The sequence below is a fragment of the Dryobates pubescens genome, chromosome 8 (assembly GCF_014839835.1).
Source record: "Dryobates pubescens isolate bDryPub1 chromosome 8, bDryPub1.pri, whole genome shotgun sequence".
NCBI lineage: Eukaryota > Metazoa > Chordata > Aves > Piciformes > Picidae > Dryobates > Dryobates pubescens.
The window spans coordinates 8175813-8191852 of record NC_071619.1 but is presented as its reverse complement, the minus strand read 5'-3'; the positions used below and the strand labels follow the sequence as shown (position 1 = coordinate 8191852).

The following is a 16040-nucleotide window of genomic DNA, read 5'->3' as shown; positions in this document are numbered from 1 at the left end:
GGTGCTGTGCCCTGGGAGGCTATTATGTGGGATGTGGATCCATCTGTGCCCCACCAGGAGCTGGGGCCACCCCTCCATAAGCTGGGGCCACCCCTTCACAGCTGCAGCAAGAAAGTTTCCCTCTGCAGCATTGAGAACAGGCAGAAACAAAGAACCCGGAGGAGGCGGGGAGGGGAGATGGGAAGAATGAGCTAGGTTAGGGAAATACAGCCTGGAAGAAAAGGAAAGGACCAGCTGATTTGAAAGCCCCGATAAAAGCCCGAGACAAAGGACGAAAGAGCCTGGGAGATTACCAAGGGGAAGTGGGAGGAGGAGCAAAAAGACGCAGCAGAACCTAAGTGGGAATGATGTAAAGTGCTGCAGGGAGGAGGGGAGTTTCCTACCTAAAGCGGTGAGTGGGTTAAGTTACTTGAACCACCTCCATTTACGGGAATCGAGCCCCTTTCTCCCTTCTGGCTGGGAGCACCTAACAAACGAAGGAACTGCTTTATCAGGGGAAAAGTATCCCATGTCCATTCTACAGCCCTGACAGCATCAGCCCCGATTGCTCATCTATTTCCAAGTGTATCCGAGTCATTTCGCTGGTGGGCAGAGAAGTCAGGGACACTCTGCGTCCAGCACCCTGCAGCGGAGGAAGCATTAGTCCTGCTGCTGTTAGCCTTGTTATTTTCTTCTAATAAAAAGGTGGTCATGACTCACTCAATTTAGAAACAAAAGAGAGCTGTAATCTACTGAAAGGCAGTTGTTTGGATGCTCGGCATTAGGTGTCTAAAAGGAGGAAGGTCAGTTGCAGGTCAGGTCTGGGTATATACACCCTGCCACCAGCCCATGCCAAACTTCAGGTATTCCCCAGAGACTTGATTTTCTGGGCTGGCATGCTTTGCCCCCTCCTTCAGACTACCACTTCTGCCAGGAGGAGTGGTGGAGGGGAAAGCTCTCTTTCCCACCCCTCTACATTTCACTTGGGTTTCCTGAGAGGAAATTATGCTCTCGTGTGACCGCGCTGCCCCCCTCCTTCCGCCCAGGAGCAAGGAGTAGACTAGCATCTGCCCGCAGCCCCTCTTCCCCTCCCTGTGCCGCACTGGGACCAGCTATCAGCTAGGCTGTTACTGGGGTCAGGCTCCGAGGGAGCCAGGCTGCTTCTCTGGGAGGAAGAAGCAGCTCCTGAGGCTGAGGGCTGTGAGGCAGGAAAGGCAGGTTGTGCTCAGGTGCTGTGTAAGTGGGTGGGAATAAAGCACTGTGCCCCTATCTGTGCCAGAGTCCCCATCTAGTGCAAAATAAAGGGGAGCAATCACCCTGCCCATAGGGTGATGGGAAATTTGACAGTGTGGCTGTGGCAATCGTCTCCCTCATGGTGAGGACCCAGTGCTGGCAGGGATCATGCTGGCACATGGAGATGCCATGCAGCTCCAGCAATGCCCTTCCAGAGTAAGGGGCAGAAGGAGAGAAGGAGCTGGGCTGCCACGACAGCAGTGGCCAGGTGAAGACAACACCCATGCTAAGACACTCTGTGAACATCTGCCACTACCCACAAGCTATTTCTATTTTTGTTCTGTCTCATACTCAAACTGACTCAGAGGAGGGGAGTGAGAGGGGTCGGGTTAGGAGCCAGCCTGCAGGGAGGTTGAAAGAGGAAGAGGAGGAGGAGATGCTTCAAAACTAGTAGTTGCTATTCTTTCAACCAGCATGAATCTTTTCCTCACAGGGTCTCTTTCACGCTTCTCTGTTTCAGCTGCAGGCAATGTAAGGCAGGGCTGGCACTTCCTGCCCGCTGTTGAGGTGAACATACTTTCAGGGCACCATCAGAATAAATGACACCCTGCTCTTAGAGAGCTCCACTGCGTAATCTGCCCAGGCTGTAATGAGCTTGACTGGACCTCATCCTTTTGCCTAACTTCTTCCAGGAATTTCCAGATCTCTTTATGGTCTCTTCGCAAAACTTATCTACAAGGAAAGGGCAAGTGTCAAATTTCCTCATTTCTGTGCATCTTAGTGCTGTGCCTCAGGCACAGACTGAGGTCTGTAGTGCAAGTCTCAAAGGTCCTTGGGGCACACTCTTGCAACCTCAAAGTTTGCCACGAGGAAAGGGACACAAGACCCTTGCTAAACAGCCATGACAGCAATTTTTCTGTTGCAGGTGGCCTTCACCATCCCTGACTGCCCCCTCCAGAGCATTCACTGATTCCGCAAAAATGGCAGATCTTGCTTCCTCCCAAGCTGTTATTCCTTGTTGCCTCTTTTGCTGCCAGGCTGAAAACCTTGGCCCAGGTAACCACATCCTGGGAGCTGTTCCCCAGGCAGTCTACAGCACTGTCTTGATGTGATCTGCGGCCCGGGAAGGAGACCCAGCTCTTCCTGAAGGTGCCTGAGAGCCAAAAGCTCCCGTTGTCTGATCAGCAGCCGTCCTTGCAGGCAGGTGCAGGCATGGGGCTGTGTCGGGGCTGAGGACATGCACAGTAAAGGGGAAATGAGGGGACCTGAAACCCCCTTTGCATCCTGGTGTGAGAAACCTGCCCCAGCGCTGCCCTTCCTTCCTCCCCCCTCCTCCTCCTCCGGCACGCTTCCCGGCTCTGCGTGCTGACTGGGGAGGGGGAGCGGTGATGCTAGGCTGAGCCTCAGGCCGATGACTGAAGAATTTTTGCGGCGTTTTTCAGCTTCCTCTGCCTCCGAGCCTGACTAAGGCGGCCTGCGCGGCCCGGCCCCTCCCGCTAGCGGGGAGGGAGGGGATCCCCGGCGAGGGGCGGCGCGGCGGGCGGCGCGGGGCGGGGGATGCCCATGTTTGGCGGGCGGGCGTCGCTCCCGTATATGGGCAGTGTCGTCAGTGCCCGGCCTCCCATTCATAAAGCGCCCAGCGGCGGCAGCCGGGATTCCCTGCCCGTGCTCGGCGCTGCAGCGGTGCCTGCGCTCCTCCCGTCGCGCCGCCGGCCGAGCCCCGCGGCTTCCGCGCTCTCACCAGGACTTTTCGGCAGGCACCCTCCTGCCGCTCTGCTCGCTCCTGTCCCGGCTACGTCCGGGAGCGACCTGCGGCCGGCATGAAAGTCACGTCCCTCGACTGCCGCCAGCTGAGAAAGCTCCTGCGGAAGGAGCCCTCCCGCTGCCTGGTGCTGGACTGCCGGCCCTACCTGTCCTACTCGGCCTCCTGCCTCCGTGGCTCGCTCAACGTCAACCTCAACTCAGTAGTGATGCGGCGGGCCCGCGGCGGGGCCGTGCCGCTCCACTTTGTGGTGCCCGACGCGGCGGCCCGAGCCCGGCTGCTGCTGGGCAGCGAGGCGACGGCTGGGAGCGCCCGCCTGGCAGCCGTGGTGGTGCTGGACCAGGGTACGGGGCACTGGCAGAAGTTAAAGAAGGACAGCACGGCCCAGATCGTCCTCAACGCCCTGCTCTCCAGCCTGCCGGAGGCCGGGACCAGGGTCTGCTTCCTGAAAGGTGAGAGAAGTGGCAAGGACAAGGGGGGGAGGGGCTGGGGGGAGCAGGGTCAGGCCTTTCCTCAAAGACCCCCTGGGTAGCTGCAGCCCCGTAGTGTTTCCGACCCCTCTCCTCCGGCACCACCGGCCCACAGTTAACCTGATTATTGGTGCAGGGCAGAGAGGTAACGCCGGGATTTCGTCTCTTTTCCACCCACTAGAGCTAAATCCCGGATAGATTCTGTGGGCTGAGCCCAGATGCCTTTCCGCTCACCCCCGCCGAGCGTTTAAGAGGCTGAGGGAAAGCAAAGAATATTAGGGAGGAAGAGCAACAGTTGCAGATTATCAAAGGGAGAATGGGAGAGAAGAGATCGGGGCTCCGTAGAAATTAAAATCAGCCCCGCGGGTCAGAGGAGAGCCAAGGCCACCGCTCATCCGTCTCCGCCCGGTGTTACGGAGCGGCATGTCTTGGGCGCTCGAAACCCGGGGATCGGTGCTCGGGGGAGAGCTTCATCTCTCTGTGGGGTACATCGATGCTGGCAGGGGAAACCCACAGACGATACTCCAGGGCTTGTAACTGGACGGAAGCACCTCCTCCCCTCACGTGTGTTACAGACCTTTGGTTGCAGTTCTTTGTTTTCCCCCCGTGTAATCCGGGGACAATAAAACGATTTAAGAAAAAGGCGGCCTGCCCCCTCTCTGTCCTTCCATCCCTTCTTCCACGCCATTTCACCTGGCAGTGCCTTTGTCTTTGTGCCCTCTCTGTGTTCTGAGCCCCCTCCCTCTTCCGTGCCTCCCCCTGAAGCAGCGCTCAGCTCAGCTGGCTGCCGGGACCGCGGGGCTCTCCGGAGCGAGGCACGCCGAAGCAGGAGTTCCGAAACACTCCCCTTGCCATTATCCTGAGGTCATGGCGAGGCCGTAAATGGAGTAGAAAACTAGGAGCTATTTCCTGAATAAACTCTGCCCCTTTGTCTTCACCGGCCCTAGTTAATTGACTTTTATTGAGATTTTATCGCACTGATTTTCGTCCTAATGTGCTTCCACTTCGTCACCTAGAATGAACAGTGCCCGGAGGGCACCCCTGCCAAGTAAAGGCGCCTCCAACTTGGGTATTGCCCAGTATTAAAGGGGATGGAAGTTTGCCACCACCTTGAGTGTGTCTGGGTAACTCCAGCCTACCCTGGAATCTGACAGTTGCCCCAAAAGCACCAATTCTTCTGCTGCAGGGCAGGAAAACTTGCACTGTGCTGGGCCAGGCAAATCCTTGGGGAATCCATTAAAGCGGGGATGAACATCTTCCAGGGACGCACTATGAAGCTGTGACAAAGCAAGGGCTGTATTAAGCTTTGCTGACTCTCAGTCGCCTCTTTTAGCCACAAGGTCGTCCTTCCCTCCTCGTGTACCAGCCCCACACTTTGAAGTGGTGCTTGTGGCTGTGGGCAGTTTATCTGGGGGTTTGATGTAGGCTCTGCCTTGTACCTTCTGTATATTGCAAAGTGCCTTATCTGAAAGCCTGTCGGTCTGAGGCTAAAAAGATTTCTCCCGTAGTGGATGAGAAAGTTTCCTCCTTTTTCTGCTTCTGTTACCCTTTGCTGGAAGTGATGTGAGTCGCAGGATCAGGCCCGTGAAGTCTGCAGCTCTGTTTCAGATCCTGTGTGACCTGAGGAGCCAGTGACTCAGTGGGCAGCGCTGCTGATTCACTGGGGCCACAGACCCCCAGGAAGCTGATGTGGTCTGGACAAAGATCTCTGGGACAGTGGGGATATAAATCACCCTGAAGCATTGGGCACTTTCAGAAGAAAGGGTCACTTGGGAGTCTGTAGCATCGACTTGGCAATAATGGGCTGTAAAAACACCGGGGGTGGGAGGGGGGGGAGGAAAGGAAGGAAAGAAAGAAAAATAAAAACAACTAAATAAAACCCCAACACTTGGAGGTTCCCCTTTTATTCCTGTTCTCCCTAGGTGTGGGGGAGTTGGGAGGGGGTGTTAGTCTTGACTCAGAAGCTGCAGTGATAAGATATGAACAGGTCATCACAACCTCACCAGGTTGCCAAGCATCCTGGAGATCTGGCCCCAGGAAGGGCAAACAGCACAGAGCAATTGCTTGCCAAGTTGTATGTCGGGCACAGTTTCTTCCCTCGCTTTTTGGCTTCCAGGGGTTGTCATGGGGTTTTTTTTGTCTGTGTAGGTGCAGTTTCATTCTGGGTGAGCTCAGCCCCAGCTCGGTGAAAGTGGTTGTGTGGCAGGGGAAGAGCTTGCAGAAAGATAAAACAACCAGTCCTCCCCTGACACTGACAAGGGTTCTATTATTTATTGATTAAAACCAAAGCACAGCCCAGCTCTGTGATGAGCAACTGAGTATGTGCAGAAATGACCTCAGGGAAGCCAGGTTGAGTGGGGAGGGGGAAGAGAGGAGATTGCTGCAGGATGGGATGAGAAGATGACTCACTGTAAGAAGGGCCTGCAAATATCCTGATCCCCAAGGCTTGTAATTAACCATTCACCAGCTGCATGCATTAGCTGCCCCAGAGACATGAGACATGCATGTCTGTTCAAACTCACATGCTGGCTTGGCTTGAGCAGGTTTCTGTGCTCATTCAAGAGTAAAATCAACAATGCTGGGCAGGGTGTAAATGAGCATAATGTCTATTTATGTAATCTGGACGTATTTTCCCTATGCGATGGCAGGGGTTGGAGGGCAGGGGCGAGGAAAGGTCAACTATGCAAAACAAGAGGATTTGCAAGTCCACCCCACAAAGGGCAGCTGGAGATCAGAAGAGTGGAGGAGTCTGGAGAGATGTTTTGTGTTTGTTGGCTTTTCAGACTGCCAGTTGTTAGGGATATCACTTTATCAACCCAGTTGTTGTGGATATCATTTTATCAACCCCCACTTATAGTCTCCAGGGTCACTTGGCTGCCTGACCCACTGCCTCACACTGTGAGCTCTGGGGTGAGCTGGCTGAATGTGACTGGTGCCCAGGGAGTAGGACGAAAGGTGCAGGTGCTGAGTGCCAGCTGACTACAAAGTCATCCTCCTGCTCTCCGTCATGGAAAACAGATTTCCATCACGCTCAGTGGGCTTTGGATCGTGCCCTCCACTTGCAACATGAGGACCCCATGGCTGGACTGTGTGGGTGGCAGCAGCACGTCATGGATTTGAGCACATATCTGCTCAAACACTGCAAACAAATGAGACACCAGCCTTACAGGGCTGAAATGTCACAGGTAGCTGTACCAGGCAGCTCTGGCAACCAGGGAGGTGGGGGCCCTGTGGCCGCCCAGATCTTCAGCGCTTCCTTTGTTTGGAAGCCCTTCCTTGCACCCAGGTGCCCACACTGACGCCGCTTATCAGGGTGAAACTGCTGCAGGTGAATGAATGGCACGGAAGGGTTTGCTTCCCAGCCTTGTTTACTTGAGGGCCACACTCTGAAGGATTATTGAATCTAACTGTTCGAGAGCTTTCACCATTCATTCCCCTTCTGAAAAAGCACAGGTGGTAAGACACGTGGCACAGCACTGACCTTTCCAGGCTGCTTAACACTACCTGCCTTATTCACATTCATTTTGGAAATGGTGTGCCTCCGTGCAGCCTGCTCCCAGCCTGGAAACAGGCAACGATTTAGCTGACGACAAACTTTGAGTAACAATGTAATAATAGGATTAATTCCTTTTCATTAGCAGCGCACTGAATGAAACAAATGTGCTACTTAACCATGCAGAATAGCTCATGTGGGGCTATTCAGTTGTCAAGTGCTGTCACAGGATTTCATTAAGTTTTATAGTTGTTATTTAATAGATTGGTCTCAGTGGGGCTGTTTTCCTTACCTCACTGTTTTGTGCATTGTGGTGATTAATGACATGGTTGCCAGCATCCTCCTCTTGTGCTTATGTCCCTTCAACAACGCAAATAAAACATTTCTGAGGTTGTCACAACATATATAATAATGACAAATTCAGAGAGGATGGCTGCTGATTACAGGAGTCTCTATCTCAAATGCTCATATATAAAACCTGGGGGAGGGAGTTTAGTCCCTGCTGTACTGGAGTTAATGGTTGCTAGACTCAATGGAATTACAGTCATTAACAGTTTTAATCTGGATCCACCAGCTTTCGGCAAGTTAATAATTGTCAGCGGTATCAGAGGCTTTTCCTCGCCTGCCCGAAGCCTTTTAAGCAAACCCATTGCCCCAGGGGAACACTATCCCTCCTTAACCCCCTGGGGCCATTGCTGCGTGGCACTATCCCACTGCATTTCAGGCTCCAGAGCTTCATTTCTTTTCCACTTTAATTAAAGCAGGTTTTGGAAGCACAAACATTCTTTCTTTTTTTCCCCCCCTAGGAGGATATGAAACCTTTAATTCGCAATATCCTGAGTGCTGTGTGGATGGAAAACTCATTTCCCCGGAGAAGACTGAGGCAGAGAGAAACCTTGCCAGCCACTGTGAGAAGCAGAGTGCCAACCACAAACCCGCTTATGACCAGGTGTGTGTCATGGCTGCAGCAGGTGACCTTCTCCTTGGGTGTCTCCCTCCTGCCCCTGAGCTCTGTTGGAGGCTGGCAGGGTGCTGGTGGCCCCCGTGCTTGTGCAGGCTGCCAATGAGTTGTCACAGTCCAGGCTGGCAGCTTGCATGTCAAATAAGACATTCTCTGTGTGCTGCTGGTCAGCATCACCTCAACCTGGCTTGAAAATTAGGCAACAGAAGGAGAGAAACCACCCTGTCTAGCCCCAAAATTGTATTTGCAACTTATCTGTATCAGACAGCCAGGCAGTGTGAGCTATGAGCAGCTCATGCCTCCCCAGGAGACTGACAATGAGCAGGGGAGAAGCTGCCAAGAGTGTCAGTTTTCCAGCAGATGAGGGAGCACGCTTTGTCCATGCCTCCTCTGAGACCCCACGAAGAGATCTGAGGCTGGCAGAGAGAGCCGGGGCCGCTTCTGAGCAGAGGCATTGGCTCTTGAGAGCTGCCCTTGTGCAGGGGAAATTGTCCTAGTCCTGTGCCGCCCCAGCCTAAGGAACACACGTGCTCTGAGACGTCACCCTGCGGTCAGGCCGCTTCCGCCAGGGCTGCGCTTCCGGGCGCTGGGGGGAACTCCCAGGTGATGCCCCTCAGCTCCCCAGGGAGCACCCCCTGCCCCCCACTCTGGCTTCCGGCAGCCCCCGGTATGTGGGGACCTGCCGGGCAGGCGGCTCAGTGGGGTGGAAAGCTGGTTTCTCACAGCTGAGGGCTGGCAGCAGCTCTTGTGCATCATGGAAAGTTACCTGTGATCTCTGAAAGCCTTCTGTCAGGTGGTGGCTTTCTGTTCTTTTGTGGTCTTGTCACCCAGCCTCTGCCTGCACTCAGAAAGGAGGAACCAAGATGATATCTTGGGGTGGGTGACTCAGAAGGTGCTGTGCCCCAGGAAGGTGTGGGGAGGAACAGGGAGCCTTGCTCCAATTTTTTTTTTGCTTCCCTTCACCTTTGGAGGTGTGAGCAGAGGGGATGAAGCCATGAGCTAACTTAGAGCAGCCTCTTCCTCCCTGCCTGAATGTGGCTCCCTGCCTCACATGCATTTTGGTAAAGCCTTGGAGAGGGTGGGCCTTACATATGAAAGGTGCATCCCAAGAGATGGTGTTTTAAATCCAGAACCACCCTGCACGTGAGTGGACTAGATCTCACTTTGTACCTTGCAGATGTAGACAAGAAAATGAAAGCCTTTTTCTTCTGTGGGCTTTGCCTTTGCAGTGATTCACTGCCTGGCAGCACTGGGATCCGAAAACCAGCAAGGGAGAGACTGGATACCCACACAGGTTCCAGGCTCCTTTACCTCTTGTGTATCAGGACTCAGATACCTTTGAAAAGGAATTAAATGTTTCTGCTCTTTTTTTCTTCCAGGGTGGTCCAGTTGAAATCCTGCCTTTTCTCTACCTTGGTAGTGCCTATCACGCTTCCAAGTGCGAGTTTCTTGCCAACCTGCACATCACAGCCCTCCTCAATGTCTCCAGGAAAAGCTCAGAGTCCTTCAAAGACCAGTATTGCTACAAGTGGATCCCAGTGGAGGACAGTCACACAGCAGACATCAGCTCACACTTCCAGGAAGCCATTGACTTCATCGGTAGGTCCAAATGAAGAGATTTCCACATCTTTGTGTTTTAAATGCCCCCTTTTTTTTTTTTGTTTTAAATACATATTGGTGGGAAGGGCAAGTTATTTTCTCTGTGTCCTCAGGTGGCACAGCAACAGTTTAGGCTCTCTGCCTTCCCCAACATCTCTCCTGGCAGAGAGTTTTGTGTGAGGATTTTTTAAATTGTTATTTATTTGTTTGTTTATTAAAGGGGGGGGAGAAAGCATAATTGTTTCCTTGGGTTTGTATGCCAGGCCCTGTAAAAGCCAGGAAAAGCACACACAGCTTATTGCCTTGCTGTGCTGAGATATCCCAAAGCCAGGGAGTTAGGGATCCAGCACCTCCTTTTATAGCAGAACTCTTTCCATTTCTCCTTTCCTCAAACACTCCAAGGTGTGTGGGTGGAAACAAAACAAACAAAAAGCCCTGTAACCTTTAGAAAACTTTGGGCTGGGCAGGTGACACTGGCCATGCCAGTTACTGCAGGGGAGAAGCCTCTCCCTGATAGGCACAGGGTGACTTAGGGGGGTAGAGCAGTCTGAGCCTGGGTGGAGATGGTGTTGAAATGGGTGCTGTAGCTCTCCAGGAACGTTCAGAATATTACCCCAGTTACAGACTTGCTGGACTCATTGCTCAGCTGAGGCTGAGTCCCTTGACTGTGCAGGCAGAATTGGGAAAACTTCATGTGAGGGATATGCTCTTCCCTTCCTGGTAAGGGACTTCTCACACCTTTCAGGGAACTGCTAGTTCACAGTGCCCCTCTATCTCATCCCAAACCCTTTCTGATGATTGTTGAGTCACTTGGAAATTTCTCAGACTTTGAGGATGACTCTTCTTCTTCTTCTCTTTCTTTTCTTCTTCTCCTTCTTCTCTTTCTTTTCTTCTTCTCCTCCTTCTTCTCTTTCTTTTCTTCTTCTCCTCCTTCTTCTCTTTCTTTTCTTCTTCTCCTCCTTCTTCTCTTTCTTTTCTTCTTCTCCTCCTTCTTCTCTTTCTTTTCTTCTTCTCCTCCTTCTTCTCTTTCTTTTCTTCTTCTCCTCCTTCTTCTCTTTCTTTTCTTCTTCTCCTCCTTCTTCTCTTTCTTTTCTTCTTCTCCTCCTTCTTCTCTTTCTTTTCTTCTTCTCCTCCTTCTTCTCTTTCTTTTCTTCTTCTCCTCCTTCTCTTTCTTTTCTCTTGTGTGTGGTGTAGATGCTGGGGATGATTCAAATCCATGTCTTCGTTATTTTGTGTAGTAGTTAAATATAACTTCTTGTGGTGTCACCAGTCCCCTGGCAGACAATCGAAGACAGGCAAATGATAACTTGCTCAGCTCTGCGTTGTTTCATTGAGCACTGTGCAAAATGCAGTTATCCATAAATTGGGGCTTGAACATGTTACTCAAGGCAAAAGAGCAGAGAGTGTCTATTTTTAAACTCTATTTTTTGTGTGGAAAAGGCTTATTTTCAGCACATTCTCTTTAATCTAATAACAATCATTGGGTTGTGTGAGTAACCACAGTGGCTCCTGTTGTGTAAAATGTGTGCTTTGCATAAGCCTTTTATATCCTGACTTAAGTCCAAGCATCTTCTAACCAAGCTGTAATTAGCAACTGCCTCCCAGTCCTTGTGTGCTTTGTGGTGAGGCCCCAGGGATCGAGCTCAGCATCTCCACCCAAGGGTACCCACCAAGGGTTCAGCTCCTGGTACTGCTGTTTGCTGCAAACTGGCCAAGCAGGGGGTTGCATTTGGACTTCTGGTTTCCTATCAAAGCTGGTGAAATGAAGGCAGCCCTGTAGCTTTTGAAAGACCTGATGGTGGGAGGTCTGGCCTGGCTGAGCTTGGGTCAACACTTTGAGCCACAAGCAGAGAAATACAGGTACAGCAGAGGAGAAATGTAGGTACAGCAAACACAAGCATTGCCCAGGTAGTTAGTGTCTATCTCTGCAAAGTCTGTTCATCTGAAAGAGAAATAGGCACATAGGAAGGAGACAGGAAAAGACTTTCCTAAAAAAAAAAAAATACAGAAAGAACCAAATCAGGATCCATAGATTCTGAAACCATCACCAGCCCAGCTCCATCTCAGGCTAGGCTTTGTCCTCCTTCCCTTTTAATCTCAATGTCACCCTTGGTACCCAACAGAAGAACAAGCCTCTCCTTGCTGGTGGATGGGCTGCATGCCATGCTTCACCTCCAGTGCTGTGTGTTTTGGTGTCCTCTCCATCTCCAACAGCTGATGTCTGCAACGACTCTTTTCCCCTAGATTATGTCAGACGAACAGGAGGCAAGATCCTGGTACACTGCGAAGCAGGGATCTCGCGCTCTCCCACCATCTGCATGGCCTATCTCATGAAGACAAAGAAGTTCTGCCTGGAGGAAGCCTTTGATTACATCAAGCAGCGCCGGAGCCTGATCTCCCCAAACTTTGGTTTCATGGGCCAGTTGCTACAGTACGAGTCAGAGATCTTGTCTTCCACTCCCAGCCCTGCTGTCGCCTCGTGCAAAAGAGAAGCCGCATCCTTCTTTGCGGAGGAACTGACATTAGGCAACAACTTTGAAGGCTCCTGTTTTGCCTTTCCTACCTCAGTGTTAAGTTCTGTGCCCATCCACTCTCCTGTCCACCAGCTGAAGCTCAGCCCCATGACAGCATCTTCGTCCTGCTGAACATCCCGGGGGAGACCAGAGCTGGTGTGGTCCTCTGATCCAAACTGTGACCCTCAACAAGAACATTTCATGAACGTGCAATAGAGAAACTTCCTTGACTTAGTCCGAGATGGAGAAGTTACCGTGGGTCATACTTCCCAGATGCTGTGACTGTAAGACACAAGTGCTCGAAGTGTGGCAGGGTTTATGATCTTTTATTGTCTTTTTTTTTTATTATTATTATTACTTTAAGAAAAGAAAAATTGAGAAGGAAAAAAAAAAAAGTGCTTTTTTTAGGTTTTTAACCACAGAGTGTGCACCCACTACTGTATCTCCAGATTCCTGGGGAGCAATGAGAAATGCATTTAGTATGTTCTCTGCTCCCATCTCCTTCCCCTTCTTATTTTTTAAAAGACCCTTATTTAATTTTTGAAGCAATAAACAGCAGCAGCAGGGAAGAAAGCGAAATGAAAAGCACCACCTTGGCAGCCACAGAGGTGGTGGGAGTCAATATTTGTTCTGCTCTTTCTGGGGCTTTCCTCCTCCCCCTCCTCTCCTGTGTCATGTTTCAGGGAGCAAAAGGCTAAGGTGGCAGGAGGGAGTTCCTTTCCCAGGACACTGTTACACAACCAGGTGAAAATCCCCTTTCCTGCTTCAGCCTCTGAAGTGTCAGGTATTGGCCACAGTGTAACTGGACACAAACCACTGGGGGATCCATTCAGGTGTGGCATTTCCTGTACTTCTGCATTTGCCTTTGTACTGGATGTGCTTTTAACTAAAGCAGGGGACTTAACCCGAGCTGTCAGGCTACCCTGCTGAGTTATTATCCTGCCATCTGTTATTTAAGAACAGCCCTAAAATACTTGAATGTCTCCACAATCCTCCCATCACATAACACTGTAACTGCTGGATTTTACACCAAAAAAAAAACCCCTGACAAGCTCGGCTCCAAGCCAACTCTTCCTCCATCCCTCCCTGATTGTTCCCGATGTGTATCATGTGTGGTCAAGTGGTCTTTTTCAATGTTATCTGGCTTGCTTTGTGTGTGTGGTCACCTCTAGCCAGCCTTTGTCTCCAAACCCCAGTTTCTCTCTTGCTCACATTGGCTTCTGTGTCTGCAGGGAGTTCAGAACGAGCAACTCTCTGTCTGTTGACCATTTTGTTTTATTTTATTTTTAATTGTATGTAATATGTGTGGGAAATGGCAATAATTTCCAGGAGATCTCGTGAATGTGAAAGCAAACCTGTGATGGTTTTTATGGAGTGTAAAAAGAAAAATAATAAAGGAGAAAAAAAAAAATGCCAGGAAAGAAAAGGTTTTTGTTGTACTTGGTGTCAGCTGCAGGAGCGCTTTGGGAGAGTCTGGTGGCAGGAGAGGTCACCTGAGGAAAAAATGCAATGGCCCCAAAAGTGGTGTAAGGGGGTAAAAGAGGAGGGTAAGCATCGCTAAGCTGTGTGCTGAAAGCCTCTAAGGTGCTTCTCGTTGGAGGGGAGAAGGTGAGGGGGAGGATGGTTTTAAACAGAGTGGCATGAGTCACGGTGGCGTCACTTCCCAGCAGCCAGGCAGGCAGTTCTGTTTTGATTCACCCATGCCTTATATAAGATTTGCCATCTTGCTGAAGATGAAAATCTGAACTAGACATGGACTCCCCTTCCTTCCTGAGCACATGCCACGGTATGCTGCATGCCCTGGTCCTTGGTGTGACCCTTGTGGGTGGCGTCAGGGATGGGAGCACCTGGGTACTGCTCTTTTTTGTTCACTTTTGCAATGAAAAAATACTAAAGTACTGGCATCTCTGATCCATTTCATGCTTCTTAGTGGCTGGGAGCTTTGACTTTTTTTGGCTCAGCACATTTCTAATCAGCATTTTTTTCAGGTCAGCAAGTGGAAAAATGTGTGGTGGATGTGTGGGTTACAAAGCATCTACGCCCTGTGAGGTTCATCCATTTGTAACTTCTAAGAAGGGAAGCAAATCTGACAGGTGAGAAGCTGTCATCAGAGATGGGCCTTGGTTCCTCTGTCAGGGGGACATGGCGGTAGCCCTCTCTCCACTCTGGGAAGCCTGCACATGGGGAGTAGCAGTGGAGAAGATGAGGCAGATACTCTGGTAAGAGCAGTGGCCTTTGGTAACCCGTATCCTCTTGCAGTGTAAAGGTCTCCCAAGCAGAAAGGCTGCATCCTGACCACAGAGACCTACAGCCTCCCTTGAGCAGCTATCAGCAGTCCCATTAAAACACCATAAACCCTCTCCTGAAGCAATGACCAGTTTTCTTCCTCAAGGATGAGGAACGTGAAGCCCTCTGAAGAGCTGCTGCTCTTTGCCATGGGAACCTGCAAAGCATAAGGTGGCAGGCTGAAGCGGTTAACAAAGAGACTGCTGGCACTGGCAGGTTTGACCACAGCAGATGGAAAAGATCATAGGTCAGGCCCAGGAGTTAGGTATTTATCAGAGAAGGAAGGTAGTTGCTCTGGTCTTAGAGAGGGGCTCTCATTCTGGGCTTTAGTGCAGTGTTGGCCCTGGAATGTGTTGGGCTGGGATTCGGCAAGGATGGAGAGCCAGAGCACTGTGGGAGCCTCAAGAGGGGTCGTTGTCATGCCTGGGCATAGGAGTTTGAGGTTTGTATTCCTGTCCAGGACATTGTTCCCTTCTGCTTGGCTGCCCCAGTATGCAGAGCAGAATGTAAATACTGCCTCCCAGAGGGATATGCTCCCCTAATATTGTTGGTGCCTGCTTTGCTGTTTCAATGGTAGTGTAAGACCTCTGTCCCCAGATGCCTTGGCCAGTTTGGCAGATCCTATCTTTCTGAGGAGACATCACAGCCATTTGCCTGCAGGGCTCTGGGGTGAGAGTGCTCTTCCCACCCTGGCAATGCAGCTCCCAGGGGTAGGGAGGAGCTGAGGACCCAAGCACCAACGTATGAAAGTCAGTGTGACAAATCATGATGGCACCTACTTGGGGGATGGGATGTGTGAGTTTAAACTTGCATGGGCAGGATCCTTGGTTTTCTGCTTCCAGACACCAGCACACTTTAGGGAAAGGAACAGGCCTGGCTGTGGTTTGTGTGCTGAGCAAATTCACCAGGTTGGGTAGGACAGAAGATTTAGAGGGCTTTTATTACCCAGATGGCTTGGTTTGGGGTAGCTCTCTCCTAGGAACAAAAGTTCAGATCAGGCAGGTGTGTGGGTTATGACAGTGATGGGAGCCGAACTGGATGGTTCAATGTGCCTGTGTCCGTCTGTCAGCTAAGCTTGTTGGAGGAGCAGGGATCACAAAAACAAAGTTCTGGTGGAAATTAGAAATATCTGTAGCCTTAACAGCAAGGGGAAGGTTACAGCAGGATGCTTTCAGAAACCAGAAAGGCAAATAAGGGAGAGATGCCAGGAATGCTGTACCCTCAGGCAAAACTTTGATTAGAGCTTATCCCTTCTAATAGCTGAATTCAAAGAAGATGAGAGGAAATCTCACAGGAAAGGGGGGTTTGCAGGTTCTGCTGCCTATGGAAATGTTGATTAAGGGCTTCCCTAGGACATGAGCACCTCATCTCTCTACACTGACACTCCTGATGGTGTACCTTATGTCCTAGATTCCTTGGTGTCAGTCAGGAGCTGTTGCAGATCCTGGTGCAGGATGGGACAGGTTTTATGCAATGCAGCTTTTGGTCCCTTGCTTTTAGGCTTCCAAAGAGCAGTCATGTTGCAAGCATGAGTGCCGTTGCTCAGCCCCTGTCTCTGCACATGCTGCCTTTCCTTTCTGCATCCAAGACAAACTCTTCAAAACACTACCACCAAATAAAACACATGTCTTTACATAGTTGCAAATCAGATTGTGAAGAAATCTGGGGTGGGGGTGGATGGGTGGGTGCTGTCCTTAAGTGTCCCTGTATGTTCTTTTAGTCCATACGTTTGCTGGTGTGATTT

The 16040-nt window shown here is 50.9% G+C and overlaps 1 protein-coding gene across 1 annotated transcript; it reads left to right on the top strand.

Moving 5' to 3' along the window:
* The first annotated feature begins 2860 nt into the window (after positions 1-2860).
* DUSP5 (dual specificity phosphatase 5) lies at positions 2861-12330 on the top strand. The gene is made up of 4 exons (XM_009908222.2): positions 2861-3426; positions 7744-7886; positions 9278-9497; positions 11742-12330. The coding sequence occupies exons 1-4, from the start codon at positions 3033-3035 to the stop codon at positions 12140-12142; spliced, it is 1158 nt and encodes a 385-aa protein (XP_009906524.2). The 5' UTR covers positions 2861-3032; the 3' UTR covers positions 12143-12330.
* Positions 12331-16040: the final 3710 nt, after the last annotated feature.

Excerpts from the sequence above, each read along its gene's own strand:
- DUSP5 (XM_009908222.2), top strand. The coding sequence starts at position 3,033 with ATGAAAGTCACGTCCCTCGACTGCCGCCAGCTGAGAAAGCTCCTGCGG. Across the intron at positions 3,427-7,743 it reads CAGGGTCTGCTTCCTGAAAG|GAGGATATGAAACCTTTAAT; the intron begins GTGAGAGAAGTG and ends TTCCCCCCCTAG. Across the intron at positions 7,887-9,277 it reads ACAAACCCGCTTATGACCAG|GGTGGTCCAGTTGAAATCCT; the intron begins GTGTGTGTCATG and ends TTTTTCTTCCAG.